The 23,197-nt window shown below is 36.0% G+C and overlaps 1 protein-coding gene across 4 annotated transcripts in view; it reads right to left on the minus strand.

Annotated features, from left to right (window-relative positions):
• Positions 1 to 23,197, minus strand: part of LOC139982769 (uncharacterized) — a 61,400-nt gene that overhangs the window by 27,919 nt on the left and 10,284 nt on the right. Inside the window, exons 3-22 of one of the 4 annotated variants that reach the window (XM_071995854.1) lie at positions 20,871 to 21,194; positions 19,845 to 20,111; positions 17,553 to 17,687; positions 16,275 to 16,424; positions 13,074 to 13,211; positions 12,455 to 12,610; positions 11,686 to 11,829; positions 10,378 to 10,671; positions 8,975 to 9,289; positions 6,550 to 6,626; positions 5,833 to 6,064; positions 4,862 to 5,191; positions 4,194 to 4,269; positions 4,035 to 4,102; positions 3,014 to 3,354; positions 1,770 to 1,866; positions 1,299 to 1,378; positions 724 to 858; positions 299 to 427; positions 13 to 140 (exon numbers count right to left, since the gene is read on the minus strand). In XM_071995854.1, coding sequence (XP_071851955.1) covers positions 13 to 140; positions 299 to 427; positions 724 to 858; positions 1,299 to 1,378; positions 1,770 to 1,866; positions 3,014 to 3,354; positions 4,035 to 4,102; positions 4,194 to 4,269; positions 4,862 to 5,191; positions 5,833 to 6,064; positions 6,550 to 6,626; positions 8,975 to 9,289; positions 10,378 to 10,671; positions 11,686 to 11,829; positions 12,455 to 12,610; positions 13,074 to 13,211; positions 16,275 to 16,424; positions 17,553 to 17,687; positions 19,845 to 20,111; positions 20,871 to 21,194 — 3,616 coding nt within the window. The remainder of the gene's footprint in view (positions 1 to 12; positions 141 to 298; positions 428 to 723; positions 859 to 1,298; positions 1,379 to 1,769; positions 1,867 to 3,013; positions 3,355 to 4,034; positions 4,103 to 4,193; positions 4,270 to 4,861; positions 5,192 to 5,832; positions 6,065 to 6,549; positions 6,627 to 8,974; positions 9,290 to 10,377; positions 10,672 to 11,685; positions 11,830 to 12,454; positions 12,611 to 13,073; positions 13,212 to 16,274; positions 16,425 to 17,552; positions 17,688 to 19,844; positions 20,112 to 20,870; positions 21,195 to 23,197) is intronic. The other 3 variants (XM_071995856.1, XM_071995853.1, XM_071995855.1) reach the window with 3 other exon arrangements.

Here is a 23,197-nt window from a genome sequence, read left to right on the forward strand (position 1 = left end):
TTAAGAACTTACATGCAATGAATTAATGTTGCACCACGACTTCCAAATCCTGTAGCTGCGATGAAATTTATAAGGGGTGTTAGGCTATCACCACTCTTTGGCCAGTTGTTTAGAATAAAGCGATTAACCTTGATAGATTCCTGAAAGCAAAACGAAAATGCATGGAACAGTATCGCTCTTCACAAGGTTTCCCTTCGATTGGAAGTTAGTGTTGAATGCCTTATTACCATTTAAACTAATAATAACAATGATAAAGTAAGTAAAAAAAAAACAATTTATAAGCAAATTAGGGTTTTACCGGATACGATCGGTGGGCAACAAGACACTGATGGATTGTATAAAGCTGTTTTTTCTCAATGAGGTACGTGGATATTGTCATTGTTCCGATCTCGACGTCGTTTACATCTGGCCAATATTTTATTGCATCCTGTGTTGTGATACAATTAAAAACATACTGTTGACAGATTTCAACAAGCAGATGTGCCATGTAGATCAGAATCCTTCATTTATTGATATCAGTATGACTACAGCAATTATGACATATTTTATTTGGGTTCGAAAGTAAAGGTAAACTTACGAAAGAACTGTTCCAATGTTAGTAACGTAATGAAAAGAAAAAAACAACCATAAGAGACTAGTAATATCAGTTTTCTGCGCAAATTCGAAGCGAGGAATGTTAAAACTTATAAGAATAGTATGATATAGCTTAATTGAATGGATTACATGATTTCCTGAGTCTGAATCATTCAACATAATAAGAGTCTGACATTGATAGTCAAACACGAGTCGCCAAAAGTCTTCAATGGTGTTCGACAACGGTGCCTGTGTCATAATCACAGTTTGATTCAATCCAGGAATCTGTAGACAAAGAAATACACACAAAAATTACTTTAACATTGTAATAATAGCGCTCTGATTTTCTCCAGTTAACATCTCAAAGCAAACAAAAAGAAAGGAAACAGAAACTTCAAGTTGGTCGACAGCCTAACTCTGTTACTTATTGTATTTATTTAAAATGTCGCCAAAGAGTAATATTTCAGAGGAATTGTTCCGCTTTTAACAGAATAAGGTGCTCTATTCAATGTTATTTAAATATATCCGAGTGGATACACGTGGTTGCGATCCCAGCAAAGCATTTTCTACATAGCGATGGTAATCATGTCTCGTACAGCTCAGCTGGGTAGTGTACAGGACATATTATCCTGATTTCACTGGTTTGACTACCGAACTAGCCAAAATGTGTTTCTCGCTTTAGTTTCAACTTGAAGCACCGAACGCCTAACTATGTTAATACTCACATTCACGACAGAAGCGTTAATGTAATCGTTTCCTCCCTGAAGGAGACTCATGGATTTCAGCAAAGGTCGATGGTTGTCCACTGTGAGGAGAAATTGTAATATGACATTAAATGGACTACATAGAGAAGTGGTAGGCTATTCTCAACAATTTAAGTTGTGTCTGACAATCCAGTTTTCGCCATTTTAGCTATGTTTACTGTTCCGCTTGACTAAGTTTGTTGTCAACTGTTGACGGTTTCAACTTAATTCCTAAGTTCATCAGCTGTCAAACGGATACATGTTGTCATGTCATTGACTTCAATTTAAATCTTTCATGAGACGTATGACAGATTAAACTGAGATTTCGTATTAAGAATATGAAAATTATGCAAGGGTTTATAGTTATTTGAATGTATATTTATACATGTGTTTGGTTATTATCTTGTAATATTCAGTTTTCATTAATTTTTTCTTCCTCGTCGAGGTACTCACGTGGTACAATATCTCCAAATCTGTTCTTGTGCAAATTTTCAGGGGATGCCCCAGAGAATGAGCTGACATTTGTGCTGGGAATTACTTCTTCCAAAATCTGAACATAAACACACAAAAAAACAATATTTTACAGTAATTACTTAACAATAAATTTTGCCTCATAATTAAAAGCTAGTGAAAATAAAATATTAAGTTTATATGATATTTATTATCTCTTGTATAAAATGACAAGATTATTGTGGAAAATGACAATGCCATAAAGAATGTCAATTTCCGCATGGCATTTTGTGTTCCTAACAACATATGTCAAAACAGCTTAAACGAGTACACGTATTTAATCTTTGTATCGAGTGTTTTTGGGTTCTAGCCGGTAATGGTATCTGTATCTGTTTTGTCATATTTCGTGTGTGTTTTTCATCTCCTGCTTGATGAGAACATACACATCTTCGGTTAGTCTATTAATATTTAGCCGTTGTATCTCTCAAGTAATCGCTGTGTGTTCATGCAGTTTACACAATGTACATAGGTGTCCAGTTTTGCTCTTTCAATGATATTTTTTCTTGCATATATATAGGAGCAAGACATTTCAACAATGGGCAAATTTTTATCTTTTAGTTAGCTGAGTAAATGAGTTCTTATTTGCAGGGTTAATTCAATGGTTAATGTTATGCAACTATTGCAGAAACTGGGTTTGTAAAAAAGGTACTGAATAGCTGATTATTCTATAATGTCTCTAATATGTTAAACCTTTCGCAAAACCTGTAAGACAACAATTACTTATTCAGTATAGTTTTTAACCGACGGACGACACCATGTTGTTTTGATATGAGCGTATGGTGATAGTTTGTTTCTAAATACTGGCAATTATCTTGTAACCGATACTATCTCGCCAAGTCCACGCTAAACAAACCGATCCTCGTGGACAGGGCGATTGTTTTTTTCGTAATTAATTTTTCTAGGTTAAATTTCTCATTGACGCCCTATATTAATAATATCCTATAGGTAATCAACGACCATTTGAGTTACTCAATACTCTATGTGATTGCATTATATCATCATACCTATGTAGCTTTCCTTTACTCACATGTTACCCTCTAAAATGACACAAGACATTTTGTAATCGATGTCTTAAAAATTAAACATATTAAGCTTGAATAGGTGACCAACCTGTCGACAATTGTATCACAGTATTTTAACCTCTACTTTTATTTGATTGATTTTTTGCGTAATGTGTTTATCATTACCTTAAAAGTAGCGGAAATACTTTCTTCAGCAGTAGAACTTCTCATGAACAACGGAAACCTAGAAATTGCCATCGGTTTCCTAAGAGAAAATTCATCATCAGCATTGTTTTGGTACACTTGGACATCTGCAATGATTTCGCATTTGTTGCTTTCGTGTTTTACTTGTGCGCCTCCACCTGTACGAGTAGATGGAACTTCATATCCATCAGTGGTGTCATCATTTCCTGTGGCTGACAGAATGCATTCCTCGTGTTTCTTAGAAGGAACATAGTGTACCACGTTGGTATGCCCACTCTCTTTGCTCACATTTTCATAGGCAAAGGGGGCTTCGTTTGTAACCTCTGTAAGAATGAAACCTCATTTGTAAAGCATACATATTAAGCAATACATAATAAACAAATAACGCAGGTGTTATGAACAATCACACTCATTGTTTTAGCAGTTGGTTTAAGAAAATACATTCGTATTGCATTTGCTCAAATGGGTAAAAACAAGTTATTTTAATATCAAGGATGGCTTATAGATGGGTCATTGCGAATCAAAGACATAACTCATTCCACCGCAAGTGACACACACACACCTATTGAATATTTTGTTATAAATGATGATTGAACAAACATGGACTGCAACATTTTTTTCAGAGCAGTTCACGGAAAATGAAGGATCATATCTTATTAGATATTGATGGTTTTGTGTTCATGTTTTACTGATCTAAATTTATTAATAATGTAAACATTATGTGAACTGACGCCAGTTAACAAAACATTGACTATAACGGTGTTCAGGAGAGTGAAATCATTAATGCGAGAAATGTAAGACTGCGATTACAAAACCAACATATGTGCTTGATCTATGTGTGAATGGTGTAAGTGTCTCCTGAAAAATTAACAGCATGGATAGTACTAGAGGCTCTTGATAAAATACAATAGTACATCTTTAAGGCAAACAGTATAGTGCAGCGTTGTTTCGCAGTATATTTAAACAGATTTAATTAAAACCTACAAGAAACTTACAAACTTACCTTTTGAGCCGTCTGCTTGTCGTTCCACAGTTTTAGGTTTGGATGTAGATCTCCTATATTTCCATATTCTTGACAGGAAAAAAAAAGAACATAATTTTAAAATTAATTAATGAAATTATAGCGTAACATCTAACCATGGCAACGTTTTCAGTGACTCACCCGTAAACTGCAAGAAGAGCAATTATTGCGAGAGAGGTCGTTCCAATTGTAACACCGAGAAGTAATCCAACGGATCCTGAAGGGAAGAACAAACGTTTATATCATAAAGTTTCCTTTGATTGTTAGTAAAGGTGCAGATGTATATAGAAATGTTTCAGTTGATTGTTAGTTAAGGTGCGGAGGTATATAGTGATGTGTACTTCGATTATCAGTAAAGGTGTTGATGTATATAGGGATGTTTCCATTCATTGTTCTTGAAGGTGCGGATGTATATACTGATATTTCCGTTGATTGTTAAGGTGCAGATGTATATAGTAATGTAACATGGTGACCAGCATTTGCCGGATATGACTATTTCACATCGTCACGTTACAACGATACCAATACCATACGACTGATCTACAAAGACGTCCAATAGTAATAATTCTAATTTGGGTAACAAATGACAGCAGTTTCAATGTATTTAACTTGAAAAATGAGTAAAAACAACCAAGTAAATGTAAATGAATTTGTTTTTGTAATTTATCTAGTTCTCACACATACTAGTGACAATGATTACAGCATAACATAATGTTAGGGGACGCTACGAAAAACTAGGACGTATACGAAATAGTTAATGAACTTTTTTATCAAGTACAATGTATCACGTGAAAAGTTGTTATACTTAGCCGTATCAGGCAAATTTGTTTTTACCATCTCCAAGATTGGACCGGGGGGTCCATCCCCATTTAGCCCTTCTCTCACAGCTACAACCCTGAAGTCATAGTCTGTGTCTGGTTCAAGTGACGTAATTATCACAGCATAATTATCTTGATTTTTGCTTGCGTTTACTCTTATAAAGGTACTTGGCCAATCGCCGCTCTCCGACAGCTTGGTTAGTAACCAATACTCAACCACTGGGGGAGTCCCAACGTTGCCATCCCATACCGGCCAGGTAATTGTTAGCGAATTTGAGCTGCTTACGCTAGCAGTTGGAACTGCTTGGTATTCTGGAAGTCCTTAAAAAACAAAAAAACAATGCAAAGTTAGTAAAAATTAATATAAGTAATGAACATCAGCTTTTGCAAACAGTCACATGGTAACGAATTTCAACCAAAAAAAACACAACAACAACATGATAACATCAAAAGTGACAAGAAAATGTAAGTACATATCATTATTTTTTATTTCGATGTTATGTCGGACGGAAGGATCGTTTCTGCGCAATAAACAATAATTGAGCAATTTTGCTGGTAATGATGTGCAACTGTGATCATGTGTCTGATTTATAAAATTTCGAACTTTAACCAGCTCATCACAGTGTCCTAGCTCAGTTAATTTATTTCTTATTCGAAAGCGCCACACAAAATCAGTTTAGCTCGTCAGTGTCATTAAGGAGTAGTAACGTTAAAATATAACAGGCGTGAAAGTACTGACTTTTTGGCAGACTAACAGTTAAGACACAGGGGACAAAAAACAGTTCCGTGACGGATAATACTGAATCGTTGTCGCTACATTATTTTCCTATAGTTGGATAAAAAATCCTAGACTTCTTAAAGCATACCAACTAGGCAATCCATACATTATGCCCTATTATGTAGGGCTAGGTATTTACTTTAACAATAGTCGAACGAAATTGTTGTAAGATTAACAAACATACTTGGAACAAAGTAGTAAATTATATTACTACTGGAACTTTCTCCTGTACCCGTCTTTAGTGTCATGTGGATGCTGTAATTTCCTTCTACTTTGAGACCAGTCAACGTAAAAGAGGTGCTAGCAGGATCTGTTACCTCATATATGCCTACATGTGGCGGCTCCAAGTTAATTGATGCATAGTAGATAGTTAACAAAGTCACACCAGTAATACATGAACTACTATCAGTTGGAAGCTAGGTTAAAACAGAACGGATTAAAGTTAAATTTGAATTGTAAAAGATTAAGTGGTCTTATGCTTTAGTCAAATCAATTCCCACTATATTTTTGCACCACCTTGTTTATCAAAGTTTAACATAGCTTTACTCTGCAAGATTATTCCTTGAAAAAAAACCTCCCTTAATGCTGCGGTATGTTCTCGTACCCACTATTAGGTAGGGCAACAGCAAGAGTAATACCTATATAAAGGTGAAATATAGGTAATATGCAGCATACTCAATGCAACCCTCATGGCCCAGTAAATTAGGTTAACACCACTATTGCTTCCGATCTACAATACATTCATTGCTTAAAAAAAGGATGTTTAAATATTTCATTTCGGCACCATAACTACAGCTATGATGTTAAATAGCATACACCACGTTATTTATTATTCCACAAGACATAATAATATACGTGAAGAATAACATGATATTTGCATTGAAAATAAAGTTATATGCACCTTCCAAGATATTTTCACATTTTCCTGATCTTCTCCAGCGACTTCTGCCGTAACATTCATTGGGCCATCTTGATCAACTTGTGTAAATATGAAACAATGGAAACTAAAAGTGAGACCCGAATTCAATCAATTTGGAGCCATATTTTCAAAAGTTACATGTGAAGCTCTCTGCAGTATGTGATAAATGATGACACCCTGCTTCAGGAAATTTAAATCATTCGTATTTCGGTTTAAAAGGAGGCCCAGAAATAACTCGTTTGGTGAGATCAGAATCTTACTACTTTCAAGTAGTAAGATTGGATTTCCCCAGTTGGAGTTCTCCGGTGTAAAACCTGTTGTCATTCTCGGTGTGGTTTACATAGTATCATGCAAGTATAACCATCAGTGTCACTGAAATATCAGTCTATTGAAGTTTATGTCTAGTGATATAGAATACGTAGAACTATTGAACTTACGCAGAACTCCAGGTAAAAACTATATTTCTCGTAATGTTTATGTACTTTTTGGGAATAATAAAGTAACCATGAGTTGCAAAGTTTCACTGAGGTTCCTATCCTTTGTTATAAATCCTCAAACATGAAAATTATGAGAAGGGGATGTTCAAATTGTTGAATTTTTCTCAACCAGTTTACACCACACTTGAAATGTTGCTATTTATTGATGAATAACAATTTAGCCACATTCATTGAAGTTCATAGTCTGGACAACAAAGAAGGCCAATGCCTAATAATTATTGTAGCATGTAAGGACTCAAATCCACCTACTTTTTATTTTTAAATTTCGTGCTTATGAGTTATTTTTGCCTCACACTTAATAATATGTATTCAAAAAGAAGACATGAAAATGAGTTGGGAAATACTGAAAAGGTCTACTAACTTTCCAGAGAGTAGTAGTGTTACTTATTTTTTTTTACTTATTTTACGAGGGATGTGTTAGGGGTATGAATCTGATGAATTTACCATCTTACGGATTCATCGGATTCATCGTTTAATGCGACCAAACAATCAGTTTGTTGAGTTAACATAGGCCTACCTCACAATGTTGATATACCTCATAACCAAATTTAAAACGCCTAAATAACCGGAGCTTCATCCCTGCACACAAATTACGGCCCAGAGCTACATTCAAGAGACATTTAAGCACAAGTTAAGTGCTGCAGCTTCTGTTGCAGCTATGCAGTTTACGTAAAAAAAACATAGGATGGGGAGGTGGGTAGGAGGTGTTTCTTAACCCCTAATTTTTACTGTGATGTGCACGTTGTACTAGTGCATCAAACTTGCAAAATGTCCTCCCTGTCTGGTTGCTTGCTCCAACGTGCCCACCTTTTTACTTTTAAGCGCCATCACTAATTGGGACGATATAGACTTGTTCGTGTATAATTTACAGTTGAAATCATTTTCCATAATTTGCTAGATATACTGCTAGTTGAAATGACTGATTATCAGTGTGGTAGTCGAGACATGTTATATCGAGAACTTAGGGACTAAGACCTCTCTTAAGTCATTACCATTGACAGCGTCAAACAAATTTGTTAATATGTATTATAATTTATGCAAAAGTTTACGCATGACACAACATGGCGGTATCCTTTTAATAGCAGTAAAAATCGTGCAGTAGTTAACTAGTTACACCCTTCTTGTGAAAAGAATACTGAAAAAATGGCTGCATATCGAATATTTCAATCAAGCAGAACAATGCGAGATGCGAGAAATCTACATGTTTCTCACGTGCATATCCATGACAGACGAGAAAACGGTAGCATGCTAGGTACTTTACAGTTAGGTCAGGGACATTGTATCCATTGTTACTTCAGGACCGGAAAGCAAAACTCAGAAATAATATAATAAAATCATAACTAAGTTTTTATGTATCCAAATCAATAGGGTTTTGCTGGGGTACGGGGTATCTTTGTTCCAAGTTTCAAAGCATCCTGCTTCCAAATTTCTTGAGATTTCATGTTTACCCAGCCTGAACGTCACATCCACACCCACAGACATCCGAACACACGCCACCGCCATTGCATTGGTTACAATTAACATTAAAAATGAAAATCCGAGTTTGTAGGTTTATGAGAGCTGGTAAATCCGTAAAGGAACCTTGAGGGTCAATACGCTTTCAGTTTCCAGTGACATAGCACTTGAAGGTTTTTTTTAGAAGAGGTAAAATGGGGAGGGTTACTGTGATAGTAATGCTATGCTGATATACAACACAAAACAAATACCATTTATTACAATTTACAAATAAAAGGTTGCAACGGCTTAAGTATATAGTCAAGTCGCAAAAAAGTAATCAATAACAGTAAACACAATGCAATGACATTCTGGCAAGTTATGAGGTCAATAATCATCTGCTTGCCCGTAAAAAAAAAAATCGACAGATACAATTATTAAAATGCATTGTGATTTAATATGATGGTGCAAAATACCTGCACAAATGGCAGTAGCATTCAGCGCTGGACTCTTTGGACCTTCTCCTCTCTCTCCTTCTCTTACTGCTGCTACACTGAATGAGTATGTTTCCTCTGGTTTGAGGGCCGTAAAGGTGAAATTCAATGTCTTGATAGATGTAGACGTATCCTGGATAGACCAATTCAGTCCTGATGCTAGCTTGTAGTAAGGCGTATACCCGATGACAGGAGGGTCCCCATCTTCATTTTCTTCATCCCAGGCTGACCAGCTGATGGTGACTGTTGCATCAGTTATTAAATCTGCTTTTGGAGCAGATTGCAGTACAGGGAGATCTAGAAGCCCAAATGGGAAAGAAGAATTACAGATTATCTACTGGAAGAAATCATTGTTGACTGTATAATGTTACGTCAGACGTGAGCATGGTTTATCGCTATAAACAATGAACACTATAATACTATTAAAGAATGAGTAATTGTCATCATGATTACAGGTGGTCATGGAGTATAGCATTGAAGTCAGTTGTATAGTATAGACCTAGTCGACATCTTGTGATAATACACGTTTTGTACATAATATCTAAATACTGCCTTAGGTAATATTGTTGATAGCTTTAGGGATAGTCTGTAATTCAATAACATTTCTATAAATCAGTGTACAATAAAGCGTTCTTAATGGCTATTCATAGTTTGCAATCAGCTTTAATTTTTACTTATTAGATATTGTTGACATACTATGACATGTGATCATGTGAATGTACTCGGAACAATTACACAAAGAATATAGTTCAAGAAACATTGCCTTTGGATATATCGTATTTCAGAGGTTTGATTCTTACACAAGTTGATTTCACTAACATCCATCTGTACCAAAACAATATGACATTGGTACTCATCAAACTACATGAACTAGCTTAAAACAGTATAAGGTCCAACAGCATTGATGCTGAAAATTATTTTGCCTAACATAGTTTTCAAATTGAAAGTTAAGTCAAATAAAGAAGAAAATATTTAAGCTCAGCTACACTAACGGTACAGTGTAATAATAGTTAAGTTAAATAGTAACTTGAACCGTCAATTGATATACCACTATCAACAGAGTAAAATGAAATGAAATCTCTAAATATAACTAAAATAAATAAAGCAAGTGTGGTAGCATGAGAGTACGTGCTGCATTACTTACTTTCCAATTGTCTTCTTTACAATAAGAGGTATTGTCATATCATGGTAAGTGTATATTATAACCATCCGCCTTTGGATTGTCTTTCTGTAGTGTTTCTTAGTCACTGTTACAAAGTTGGAAACTGTTTGCCGAAGAGTGTTTCAAAGAAACAGAAAATTGAAGTTGTCGTCTTCCTGCTCAATGAAGAGACCACGGTTGACACCTTGAGTGCTAATGTAACCTATGCAATTATGCTACTCACCAAATACATCTATAGTTATGTTATATACTGCAGATCTGTTGCCATCTTTCCTCAGCTGACAGTAAAGTGTCTGTCCATCTGTGACATTGTCTACTAGGAATGGAGCGGTTCTTGTTGTTGCATTACCAAAAATATCATCAGGAGAAATACCATTGTCATCTAAATTCTCATAATGTCTTGACAGAACAAAATCTAACTGATTAATGTCTGAAGGACTTGGACCCTTAGCTGCTGTGCAAGTCACAGGAGCTGTTACTCCGGGATTTTTACGGGTATAGGAGGCATCTATTAGACCTTAAATGAGGAAAGAATGAGAAACACTCATAGCAGTCTTTATAAAACATCAGATTATACTCTGCTAGGACCACAACATTTTACCAGTATTTTCATTGCAATGCACAGAAAATACTTTGCTGAAAATGAACTGATATTAAAAATATAATATGTTGATTATACAGAAATGAAAATGAGATAATATTGTGATGAGATTGTACTGCTATTGTGAAGTGCAATGTTTTGAGCATCACATACCGAATTTATAAAATGAAATAATGATTATATAGAAAGAATAATTGAAAACAAACCTTAAGCATATTGCAACCCCACCCCCGCCACTCTCCTCAATTTTCAAGGAGTACACCTATAGTAATATATGCAGAGACAAACGATTTGTGTGCTTGACTCAACCCTGGATTGTCATAAACTTAATGATATAAAGCAATATGAAAAAGCAATGATATAAAACATTACAAACCGTAAATTGACCCAATTTCCATTTGTAGTGTCACTCGCATGCAAAGTTAGTTGCTTAATAATGCACATAAATACACAGGAACAATTTAAACATGAATGCATGTTCCTTCAATTAAAATTCTCTATGTTACTGGTAACAGTGATTTATCATATACCCATTGATGTAGGCAGTATCAAAGAAACAAACTGATCTACATCTAACAAAATTAGAATTATTTATTTAAATCAGCAACTGAAAATAATTAATTGAGGCATTTCTTACAACCAAGTTCCCTACTTTGTAAAAAGAAAACAATTCGCACATTTACTACTGTCAATGAAACAGTCTGTGTTTCGTTTTTATTTATTGCGGGTAAAAAGCTTTACCATAACAATAATCAAGCTCAAACAAGAACTATAGAAGGCAGATACTCCTCGCGTCACCTATAGCAATGAATCATGTTAGTATGGCATTTTTTTTCATAATGACTATCAACTTTTTCAAGCTTTCTTTAAATATCATTTCATATAAACGAGAAACCATCCCAAATGTAATCTTGACAGAAAGTTTCTTACCTGTCTGACATAATTTGGGTGAAAATAGTTCCACCCATTCAGGATTGCAACCTCCAGAGCAGCTTCCTGTTACTTTGTTACAGTAACTTTCTGAACAATGACAGTCACCCTCACAGCCGTACCCAAAGCGTGGCCCTAGGCATTCTGTAAATCAAAATGCTCTACATTCATTCACTGTAATATTAACTATTGTAATATCTTTGTGTATGATGCCCTCGTTAAATGTACTACCAATGAATCGAAAGGCAAAGATAGTCTGCACTCAATTGCTAACTGGCGATTTTTTTTCTCCTTCTTTTCCTAAGTATATATATATATATATATATATATATATATATATATATATATATATATATATATATATATATATATATATATAATTATCGCTAGGTAACACGTTTCATTACAACGAGACAGCTAGCATTCTGATTACTTTGATATTTGGAAGTTGCAATTCAGCTCTGACCAATCATCTTGTGGATGTACGATTTAACCCTGCAGCTTGAAGAAAACTACTGTAAACTGCATGGAAATTGATTATGATTACTGTGCCACCTCAAGGGAAATGAACACATTTCCATGCTGACACAATTCTTCTCAAATATTATATGCAACACTCTCGTTGTTGCGATGAATTTTCCAGAATTTGTAACTTCTACAAATATTGAGAGAAATGGAACTGTTTTGAGAACAAAGTTATTATATTGTGTTGAATTTCTATCTGAACTCCAGTTATTCACACAATTTTCAATCCAGACTCAAGCCTTACCTTCACATTTCACTTGTCCTGTGTGAACTTCATAGCCTGGAGCACAACTTTGGTTTGGACATTCTCCCGTTATCTTATTACATGTAACATTCCCCATGCAGTGACATTTATCAGTGCAGCTAGATCCATAATAGTTAGTAGTACAAACATCAGGAACTGCAGGAATTAAAACATACCTTTCAAGATGCATTTGAAGTTTTAAGGATTGCTTCTTTTTTTTGTTACGGAAAATGTAAGGATGACAGTAGACGACTTTCAAGAACAATATATTAAGTATTCATGCAACCTGACCAGTCTCAGCCGCCGTTCTAAGATGTATTTTTTTTTATGGCATGCAGTTTTAGCGATATGAGTTGTCAAGGTCTAAGAGTAAGAAGAAAATTTGACAGTGGCAACAAAAGAAGTCTGAATTATCACACCAAACAAAGCTCAGTAGGAAGCTGTTCCATGGGATCCTGCAACACATTCTCATTGTACAAAGGATAAACATGTTTTGCTATGTAAATTAAGCTGCAACTTACCGCAGTGGAGTAGGTCTGAGATCAGGGCAAGTCATTTTCTACTAATGATGAATCAAATGTCATGTTTGGATCAATATCCATCAAGTAACACTACTAACCCTGACAATTAGTCCCTGACCATCCACTACTACATCCTGGTGGTGATCCTGTACATACTCCTGTATATCTGTCACACTGGCCAGACAGACAGTGACAGGTCTGTAGGCAGCTGGCACCATAGGTTTCTGGATCACATGCTGATGGCAAAGTAAATAACTTGCTTAGTTGAATGAACTTGTAACTGATGGGAAGTTGTTTACTCTATTAACTACTTTAATGTCACAGTCCAAAGCACCTTTACTAACAATTTCTTAAAACTTAGCAGAAAAAACACTCACACGCATCCTTCCAACTTCCAGTATGTATTCCCCTTGTGAGATATTGTATCACACAAAGTATCTGCCTGCAAACCTAGCCTGTATTGAAGATGGTGAATGTGAGGTAGAAGTTACAGCCTACGCTAAACTCCAACTGACCTGCTTGCTTTTTCTTTAAATGATGACCTGCCTCCCTTTTTGCATAAGTTAATAGTCAATTAATTATTGTGATAACATAAGATATAAAAAAAATTGTTTCAATAAAAATGATGAATGTACAACAAAATGAAGAGATCAAAAGATGTAGGAAAAATGTAGCATTTTGCAATAGCAATGGACACTTATTGGCTTGAGGGACGGAGTGCACAAAAGTACTTTCAATATACGTCATTTCTATTATTTCTTATTACAAATTCCAATCCACTTTTCATTTTGATTAAGTGGTGTTGAAAAATTCTCATTGATAACTCTAGATATTTTGCGCCTTTGCAAAAGAAGGAATCGTGAGCGATCAAATGCGAGGGGAGAAAAAACGTGTTATCCATGTCATTAGAGATGAATATAAAGCCAATATATTCTTGCATCTTTTTATTTTAACTTCAAATAGAAATCACTCAACCTTTCAGGGTTACAGCCTATGAGGTGGAGAGAAGAGGCGGCGGTGGGTAGTGATAGGTGAGTTACCGCTTCAATACTTGCATATTCATCATTGACTAACCCTCAATCTTACCCTTAAAAAGCCCCATCTGACCAATTGGAATATCAAACATGCTACAGCTCAGTTAACATGATTGTATGAAATCAATCAATGCCAAAACAAAGTACCTAGTATTTTTACCATATTTGCGAAATTCGGAACTTAGTCAGACACAGCTTAATGAAAGTTATCTCCAACATTGCAAGCGGCTACCTTAGTAAGCTCTACAGAAATTGATTATATTAATGTGCATTACTTTGTAAAAAAGAGGAAATTCCTGTTGACAAAACAAGAAGGAAGTCAATATAAAGAACATAAAATATGTTGCATGTCAGTCTTTTTACAGACTTTTAATATGAAATTCAAAATCTTTTAACTTTTGAAAACTGCTTACCTGGAGTAAAGTTAAAAAGTTGATATATTTCAAAAAGTATAAAATCCATTTTGTTTATTTAAACTGCATGGCCACATTTTTACCCATCGACAGGAGAAATATAAAATGTGACATTTCAGTTTGACATTAATGATGCAACTTTTGATGCCTATCATTCTTCTGGAAAGGGTTGTACAAGGGATTTTTTACCTCTGTATATTTGGCAATCTGAAGTAAATATGAATAATTCTGATCTCTCAAATGAGAGAAAAAAATCACACCAACAGATTTATGTAACACATTTAAGGCTAATGGGAGTTTTTAGCAAATCGTCAGATGGTCATATGTAAAAAAAACGCAAATAGTATGGCGCTAAATTTTGGGTGATGTTATTACAGGTTAGAATGTCATTATTCTGATCGAGGTTTATCCAAATAAGAAAGGAACTGCTTTGGAACGGTTGCAGATAGGTCACAAGGTTCACGCCAAGCTTTGCACTGTGTGAAAATTCAGTATACATATCTTTTACCTAAAATACACCTTACGAATATCAAGTTGCATCTTTTTTATGGTGCATACATAAGAGACAGGCCTGGAGCTTCCTTTGCTCAACGTTTTATATCTCAGGTCTCCCCATAGGGCCCGTGTTTTGACCTTCTGACGGAGGGACCATTTTTTTCATCATTAGTGGAATTCATTAAGCCCTCGTTGATCTTGGTAATACATCTATTGCTAGAAAAAAAAACGAGTTGCTGGCTTGAGGTACTGTATTACCAAGTGTCTCAAATATATATATTTCTTAAAGTAAAAAGTTGAATTTTTGATGAATTCAGCTTCAAAACTGAGATAGTCGTTGCTGGTTTGACGATATGTTCTAAATGTTTGACAAAAATAAAACCAACAAAATAGTTCTTTGTAACTTATTGTAGTGGAAAGTATAACTAGTGTCCATTTTCAGTGATATATGTGCAACAACTTCTGGAAGGCTGTACCATCTGGAAAACTTAGGTTAAGACAGAGCTAAATACTCATGTGACTAAATTTTGTGTATCATGGGATCATTAAATGAAGTTTTGGCAGAAGTCTGGGGTGGTGACCTGACAATTTCTTGCCAAAATGACGCATGAACCTGCTGTTTGAAATTCGACACCCCCACCTAAATTATTTCCCTCGCACTGAAATTCCATACCTGACAAACATTTCACAATGCTGGCTACACCCTCTCCCCATCCCCCCTCCCACCCCTCTGAGAGTTTTATCTGTTTTTCTTGAATGTAAGATGAAGGCGTTAAGGGAATACTTTGTCGATACTTCTGGGAGTTTTACATGTAATACAGCACTTTTTCTATCTGAAAGCTAAACTTTTGTGTCTCCAAACACACGGGACGGAATTTTAAGCATTTTTTTTTAAAATCATTTTTTAATATTTTCCCAGTTATGTAGGCATTTTTTGTACTTTCATTGCATTGCACAGAATGTCAGACTATAAGTGTAGGGTTTTACACTGTAGCCTAATAAGTAGTAGAGTTGTAGGAATAGTTATTCCTTGAAGAAAGTCTTCAGAAGAAGATCACTTTTTTTTTAAACTTCACTTACTAATAACATGAAAACATAACATAAAGAATGCTTCAATTTGTCACTACTACATCCGTACCCCGCACCCACCCACTTCACATGTATTTACCAGATCCTATTATATAAATTTCCAAAATTCGGAATTTGGCGCTGACTCCGGCAAAGCCAGTATCCGACCATAATTTAAATTCCAAAACTGATACATCCCTTAATTATAATTTAAATAAGGAATGATAACATCTTTACTAAAACATGATGGAATTAAAACATATATTGAAATATTAAAGTAAAGCTCTACCGGTAAGGCAGTCCAACCCCTTCCATCCTGTGTTACAGCTACAGCCGTATGGGTGAGCGAGGCAGAAGAGGTATTTACTGCAACTGTCAGAACCACCACCGCTAGAACATCTCCTTTCACACGTGTCTCCATATCTGTTACCTCCACATTCTAACAGGAAAATATAAATTAATTACAAAGCCGCCCTAGTAACGTTACAAGAAACTCAAATTCAGTACTGCTCCCAAAAAGGCATGCAACTTCACTAGACAGCATCTTCATATGTATAGTCAGTTGCAGAACATGTCATTGCTTAAAAGCAAAAGAACAGAAACAGAAAGTATTTTATTACCTTAACTGTATTCAGCAATGTCATATACTGAGGCTAGTGCAATTAACCTCGGTATCATCAACAAGTTAGGAAATTATTTAAAATACCAACATAGGGTGCAAACACCATTTCATTTATTTCACAGACAATATCCATATATAATGATCCTGACAACCCTTATATGCAGCCTAATCACGAATGTGTTGACTATAAAGGACTAAATCCAATTGATATTCGTTGCAAATGACAGTCCAATGCTGTTTTTCCTGACACTTATCTCAGAACCATCAACAGTCCGCGGTAAGTGTTTATGTTGAGATTTTGCAATTGTGAGATAAATTTACCAATGTATTGATCTTGAAATAATACACATGTAGGATTTGCATAAACTATTCGTGATACTCTAAGTAAATGAATACTAGCTGAAAGTATCCGGCAGTTATTAAACCTACATGCAAATAATCTGGATGGGCTATGGGGGGGGGGGGGGGGCAAATCACTAGATGAATCACAAACAGCATGCAGTGGCTCACAGGGCTAATATTGCTCAATTTTTATTTGTAAGGGAAGTTTCTCAAATCACAAAATAATTGCACACACTTGTATTTTTCAATTACTGAACACACTACTCTGTTGTTCAAATAAGGCCTAACATTCACCGTTTCAGAACTGTTTTTAATCTGCAGGTATGATATGTATCGGTTTCAAATTACCAACATCACACATTTACATGCTATAAACAAGGTCTAAAGCTTTCATACAGTAGACCTGAGCCATTGCTTGGTTCCCTTTAGCAAATTATTTTTTGTTCAGTGAAATACGAAGTGGATTGCCAGTGAGCTTGAATAAATGTTATTTACATTTACAATTTGAAAGTCGCATTATGCAGAATCTCTCTCTGTCATGAAGATTTACAGATTTATTTCATAAAAAAATATTTCTCAGTAAAACATTTAGAACATTGTTACCTTCTTCACAATGTGTTCCTTTGAACCCAGGGGCACAAATGCATTTTCCACTTGTCTCGTCACAAATGCCTCCGTTATAGCAGTTATCACATATACCATCACAAGCATCTGGGCCCCATCGATGAGCTGGACAAGCTGGTGTTATGAAAAGATCGTGTAAAGATGTAAATTATGAGGGTGAAGCTGAAATAATAGTAAGTTATATGTTACTATAGTGAAAAGATCTGTACCTTTATTCAATAACTTTATAGAACTGCATTTTATATTGTGGATCACAACTTACAACCATGATATATTTCCCTATACGTTAATGCAACTGCATCTTAGATCCATACTTTCTCTGATCTAGTCTCAATTTTCCTGATTGATACAGGTGTGGTCGCTTCCATACGAAAGTAATTAATAAGGTAGTCATATCAAATGTTTTTTTTATTTTTTTTATAACGGTTTCCCATCACATTTTGATCATATCCTCTTTTAAAGGAGGAATAAACCATGTAATTTGTCAGTAACCGCATATTAGAGGCTTATATTCTTACGCCCTCTGTTAAATAACTTGCCAAAACTACCTATTCCCGATTTTTTTAGGAATAAACTAATTATTATCATAAAGTCAATGGAAAACGTTGTTAAGCTATTCCTGCCGGGTAAAAATGTTTCCACAGAAAAAAAAAAGAACGTACAAAATTCACAAACGCACCAGGCTTGCCACTCAGTCGCAGAACTGTCCCTAGTGTTAGCGGAACTAGAATCATAGTAACTGCCAGTGTCGGCACCATATGTGATATGTTTAGCTAGCTCTAAGGCTCATTGTTTCAGTTCCTCCACTGTTCATTTAGTCCCATTTGATAGCAGTTAAGTCCAAATGCATCCATGTTCTCCTTTTTTCAAGATATAGACTAGATATTGCCTTAGCTATCATGAAGTGTTAGGAAGTGTAAGGCTCAGAAGGATTTAATGTGTTGATATGCGATCTGTGGCTTGCTTATTTCACGAAATAAGCGTGAACTGTCGAAGTTCAAAAATATTAGGAAAGCCAAGGGTGACAATCGAATGTTAAGGTTAAAAGATATGCTTTCAAAAGTTCGTGTTGCTCGAAAAGAGCATACTGCAAAACGGTATTCTCTAAGCAGAAAAGGCAAGGTTTTATTTTTCCTTTAGGTAATGCACAAGTTTCTCAAACATGCTGTCCTTGCTCTCATACTAGTTTTGAAATTAAAAAAAAAGAGGAGATAATTGCTTCTTGTTAGCTTGTGATGGTTATTCAACACAAACAAATATATTGGGGACAGAAAATTGATCTAGAAATGATTTAGTTGTATATTCATAAAGATATGTAACCAATACCAATTAGTGTATTTGAAATTAGAATTAATTTCTGTAATTTCAACTTTCAACTGTTATATCTTTCTAGACTGTACCAAGTTACCTTTGGTAAAGGATGCTCTTTAAAACGTTATTCAAAATCGGACGTAAAGTAATCCATCTCAGACAACGACAATTCTTCATAATATTTCTAATTAGTGAATTAAGTTTTTAAATTAAAAAAAAATTCATATATTTTCTCAGATGCCTTATGTAAATTTAAATTAGCCTGCCTATAGAAATAAAGTCCTCAATTTCACTCGAGCATTAATAATATGTTACTTAATAGCATAAACTACCCCAAGTACTTGCATAGGGACTCATCCTTGAGCGCACCACAAAATGACAATTTTCAGAGTTTCAACTTTTGGGAAATTTAGTAAATCTCGTAAAACACAAAGTTTAATAGGTTTGACTTTTTGGCAAGATGGTAGCAAGTGTGCAGAATTCTCAGGTTCAGTCTTTTATGGTTTGACAGTGTGTTTAATTAGTTGTCAATATGCATGTCTATTTTGCGCTTCCTTAGAATAGTGATAAACTAGGATAAACACTGTGAGTAAATATTCCATATAAATCATATTTCAAAGATATAACAATACAAACCCTTTATTTTTATATAAGGTAAGTACAGCTTAGAAGAACTATCATGATTTGCTTAATGGGGGAAAGGGAGAATTTATCTGGTAAAATAGTTTACACTTTAATCAATCATCAATCATCAATCATCTAGGCACAAGGCATTGAGTTGGGTTATTCAAATGACGGTATAGATTATCTCACTTCATCGACATGAGATATAGTTATGGTGTCATGAACTACAATCTTGTTGGGCTTTAGCGCATTATAGCTATGGATGTCTCTGAAACAAACATATTATTTTAAAGTAGCTATTTAAACAGTACATATCTGAAATACACAATTACAAACCTCTTACTATCAACAGTTTTAGACCTTGTTTTGCATCAGTCCTCTCATTGTTGATGTGACACTCATAGACACCAGAATCATCTACCTCAACTTGTCCACTAATACTCCAAGTATTCTGACCACTTATACCATTGTTTCTTACATTATCCTTCAACCATCTGAAATCTGCAACATTCTTTGATCCGGTGCTCTTCATAACAATGCTTACACCTGTATCACCAGCATTGGCGGTTACTGATACCAACTCATCACTGGGTACAATATCAGCTGAAATCAAGGATGTTGTAACAAACCATATTATTAAGACTAAATTTAATTATCAGCACTTATTATATTACAATTCATCATTAATGACTCAATAAAATTAAATCTACAGTAGAACTATTCAGTAAAACTATTAATATTATGATACAAAATGCGATGGATGTATATACTTGTATTTGTCTCACCTGGATATTAACAAGTTGACTCCACAAAGGGATCTAATGTCAGGCATGGAATCTTATTTAAGGGTCCAACATGATGCTAATGTCAAATGTGTGCGTAGAAGCAGGAAGCTTTAAACACTTATTTGGATTTGTCAAGCAAACGTCGTATTCGTATATATTGAAGTTGACATTTACACATTAATTATCCTCAGCCACATTACTTCATTGCATTTAAAGACATGTTGTAGGGACAGTGCCACAATGTTCCAGATTCTAATTAGCAGTTCCAATGCCTGCCCTTTCTCACACTATGCTAAATACAATATTTATTTTATGTTAATGCTTCAACCACTTTTGCCTCTCAGCTAGAACATTGTTCGCCAATAAATGATCTTGTCAGGAAATATATTTATAAATATGCATATGGAATATAACATGATACATGTAATTTGATAAGCTCATATTATGTAACTAAACACGCTGCTTCAGTAATCTTGTCCAAATATATATAATTATCATCCTTCTTGTGATAGTACAATATTAACATCTTATGATATAATGCACGGCAGGCGTATAACTACAGCTGTGAGTAACTCACCATCTGATCTCATAAATATCCCTGAGATTGATGTAGTGATCCTTCCATCTAACGCAGCTTCACATCCAAACACCCCAAAGGCATCATTATTTCCATTATTGTTCAATGTTACCCTCCAATGTTTATAAATACCAGCAGCATTCCAGACTGGAGCTGGTGGATCTACATTTTCATCATCATCATTCCTTGTCCAAACAGCCCTGAATGACTCTACTTGGGCAGTCGCTGCAACATTGTCGGATTCGCTAAGGTGACACTGATATTGTACTGTATTATGCTCAGACTCAAAAGGCTTTACACCAAGGAAAGTCATCTTTACTGGTGCTATTGAGAAATAACATGTAAACTGTCATTTATAGGAAATAAAACAGTGAGCTCCTTGAAACAACACAGATCCAGGCTCTCTAATGTACAGTATATCATCCTCTGTAAAGACATTAAAACAAATACTTTGTATCATAACAACTGGCAATCAAAATTCCGAGGATATTTCCCAACTGTTTTGGAAATTAATGCATAGAAACGCGAAATATGTTCGGGACACAGAGAGAGATGATTGTGCCAGGAAATATTTTGTCGTATACACTGCTTTGCTCTGATTCCAATTGTAACGAAGCACGCATCATCCCCATTTAACTGAATCGACGGCGCCCGACGCCTTTCTTAATTCACTAGCGTGACATGTGATACCCATGTGGACGCTCATGCAACTTTCGCGTCTCTTATAATCTGCCTCGTGTTGAATAGATCGCCAGTTCACAGCAAGACTTGGACAAGTTCCGACGCGGATTTAACTAGGCCCTAACCGCTAATTGGTTTACCAAGAAAAGTTTGGTAGATGTTTGTCATCATTTATGGGTGAGATTTTAGTATCTTTGTTTCTCTAAATACTTAGGCAGTTTTTCTGCGGGCTGGTTATTAAGAAGAAAACCCGATTTCGTTGTAGTAAGGGTTATTATATTTATCTAAACCTTGACGTCACCCACCTAGCGGTGTGGAAAAGAAATATAGAGCGAGAGAACCGTTTTCCCTGTAAGCTTACAACCTGAAGAGATTAGACCCTTGTTCGAAGTAAATAATTGTAGGATTCTCTGCACGAAGAAGTACAGGGCGGCTCCGGGCCCACAAAATCTTTCATCTTGTCTTAAAATAGGGAATAGTAAGAAGCAACCGGTGATATAAGTGTGCACGCGACTGTCAGTTACGATCTGGCATGTGCCTAAACACATCTTACTAAGGGTGCGTGCGTCCATCGCACAGGGAATCTCACTAAGGGTGCGTGCGTGCGTCACGTCGGGAGGAAGTTGTACTTACAGAGAGTGCGTGCGTCCATCGCACAGGGATTTTTACTTAGAGAATGCGTGCGTGTGTCACGTCGGGAGGAAGTTGTACTTACTGAGGGTGCGTGCGTCCATCGCACAGGGAATCTCACTGAGGGTGCGTGCGTGCGTCACGTCGAGGGGAAGTTGTACTTACAGAGGGTGCGTGCGTCCATCATACAGGGAATCTCACCGAGGGTGCGTGCATGCGTCACAGAGGGTGCGTGCGTCGGTGACGGCCAGCTACCGTATAAGGAATATGAGTTCCGACTTACAGTGTTATTTGAAATTTGATCTTATATGTATTTTTTCCGATCTGTAAATACTTTAATCTTTAGAATTTACTGTGTCAATTGTAATTCTTTGTGCTTGACTCTCGTTTTGCTTACTTTGTCCCTTCTTCCTTGAATCATATTTCACCGCCCATCATACTAAGAACTTACGTGAGACTTAGCGTGTTACAACTGGTGGCAGCGATGGGATGGGCTGCTGAACTGATTATTTAGGAGAAAGAGGCAAGACACACTGAGACTTTACAACAACAAGTCGTACCGAGGAGGAGGCCTCACCCAACTGGGTTGTTATAGATGAGTGCCCTACTGATGGATTTCCGGATTCACCGCAATTGTGGAGTTCACGGGGCGATGAGATGGAAAGAGCAACTGGGACGGACTACCCGGTGAGGGAACCTCCTTCAATTGATAGGTTTCAACCCCCAGGAGGACCAACTGATGGCCCTGGGACAATGAAGGGTACAAGAAACACCCCAATGCATACCCCAATGTATAGAGAACACAGGAGTGTCCAAGGTGAAACACCTCGGTTGACGTCCTGTCCAGGAAATCCATTCGTCGATGATGGTCAGGAGGTGTGGGATGTGCCCCGCTCGGGTTGGGGTGTGCCACAATGGTTCCGACAACGAAGGGACCCTCTGGTGCTCAATAGAACAGGTACCACGGGTATTAGGCCCGGAACGTACGATGGGACAACGCCTTGGGAGGACTATCT

This window comes from Apostichopus japonicus, chromosome 16, assembly GCF_037975245.1.
Source record: "Apostichopus japonicus isolate 1M-3 chromosome 16, ASM3797524v1, whole genome shotgun sequence".
In the NCBI taxonomy this organism is placed as follows: Eukaryota; Metazoa; Echinodermata; class Holothuroidea; order Aspidochirotida; family Stichopodidae; genus Apostichopus; species Apostichopus japonicus.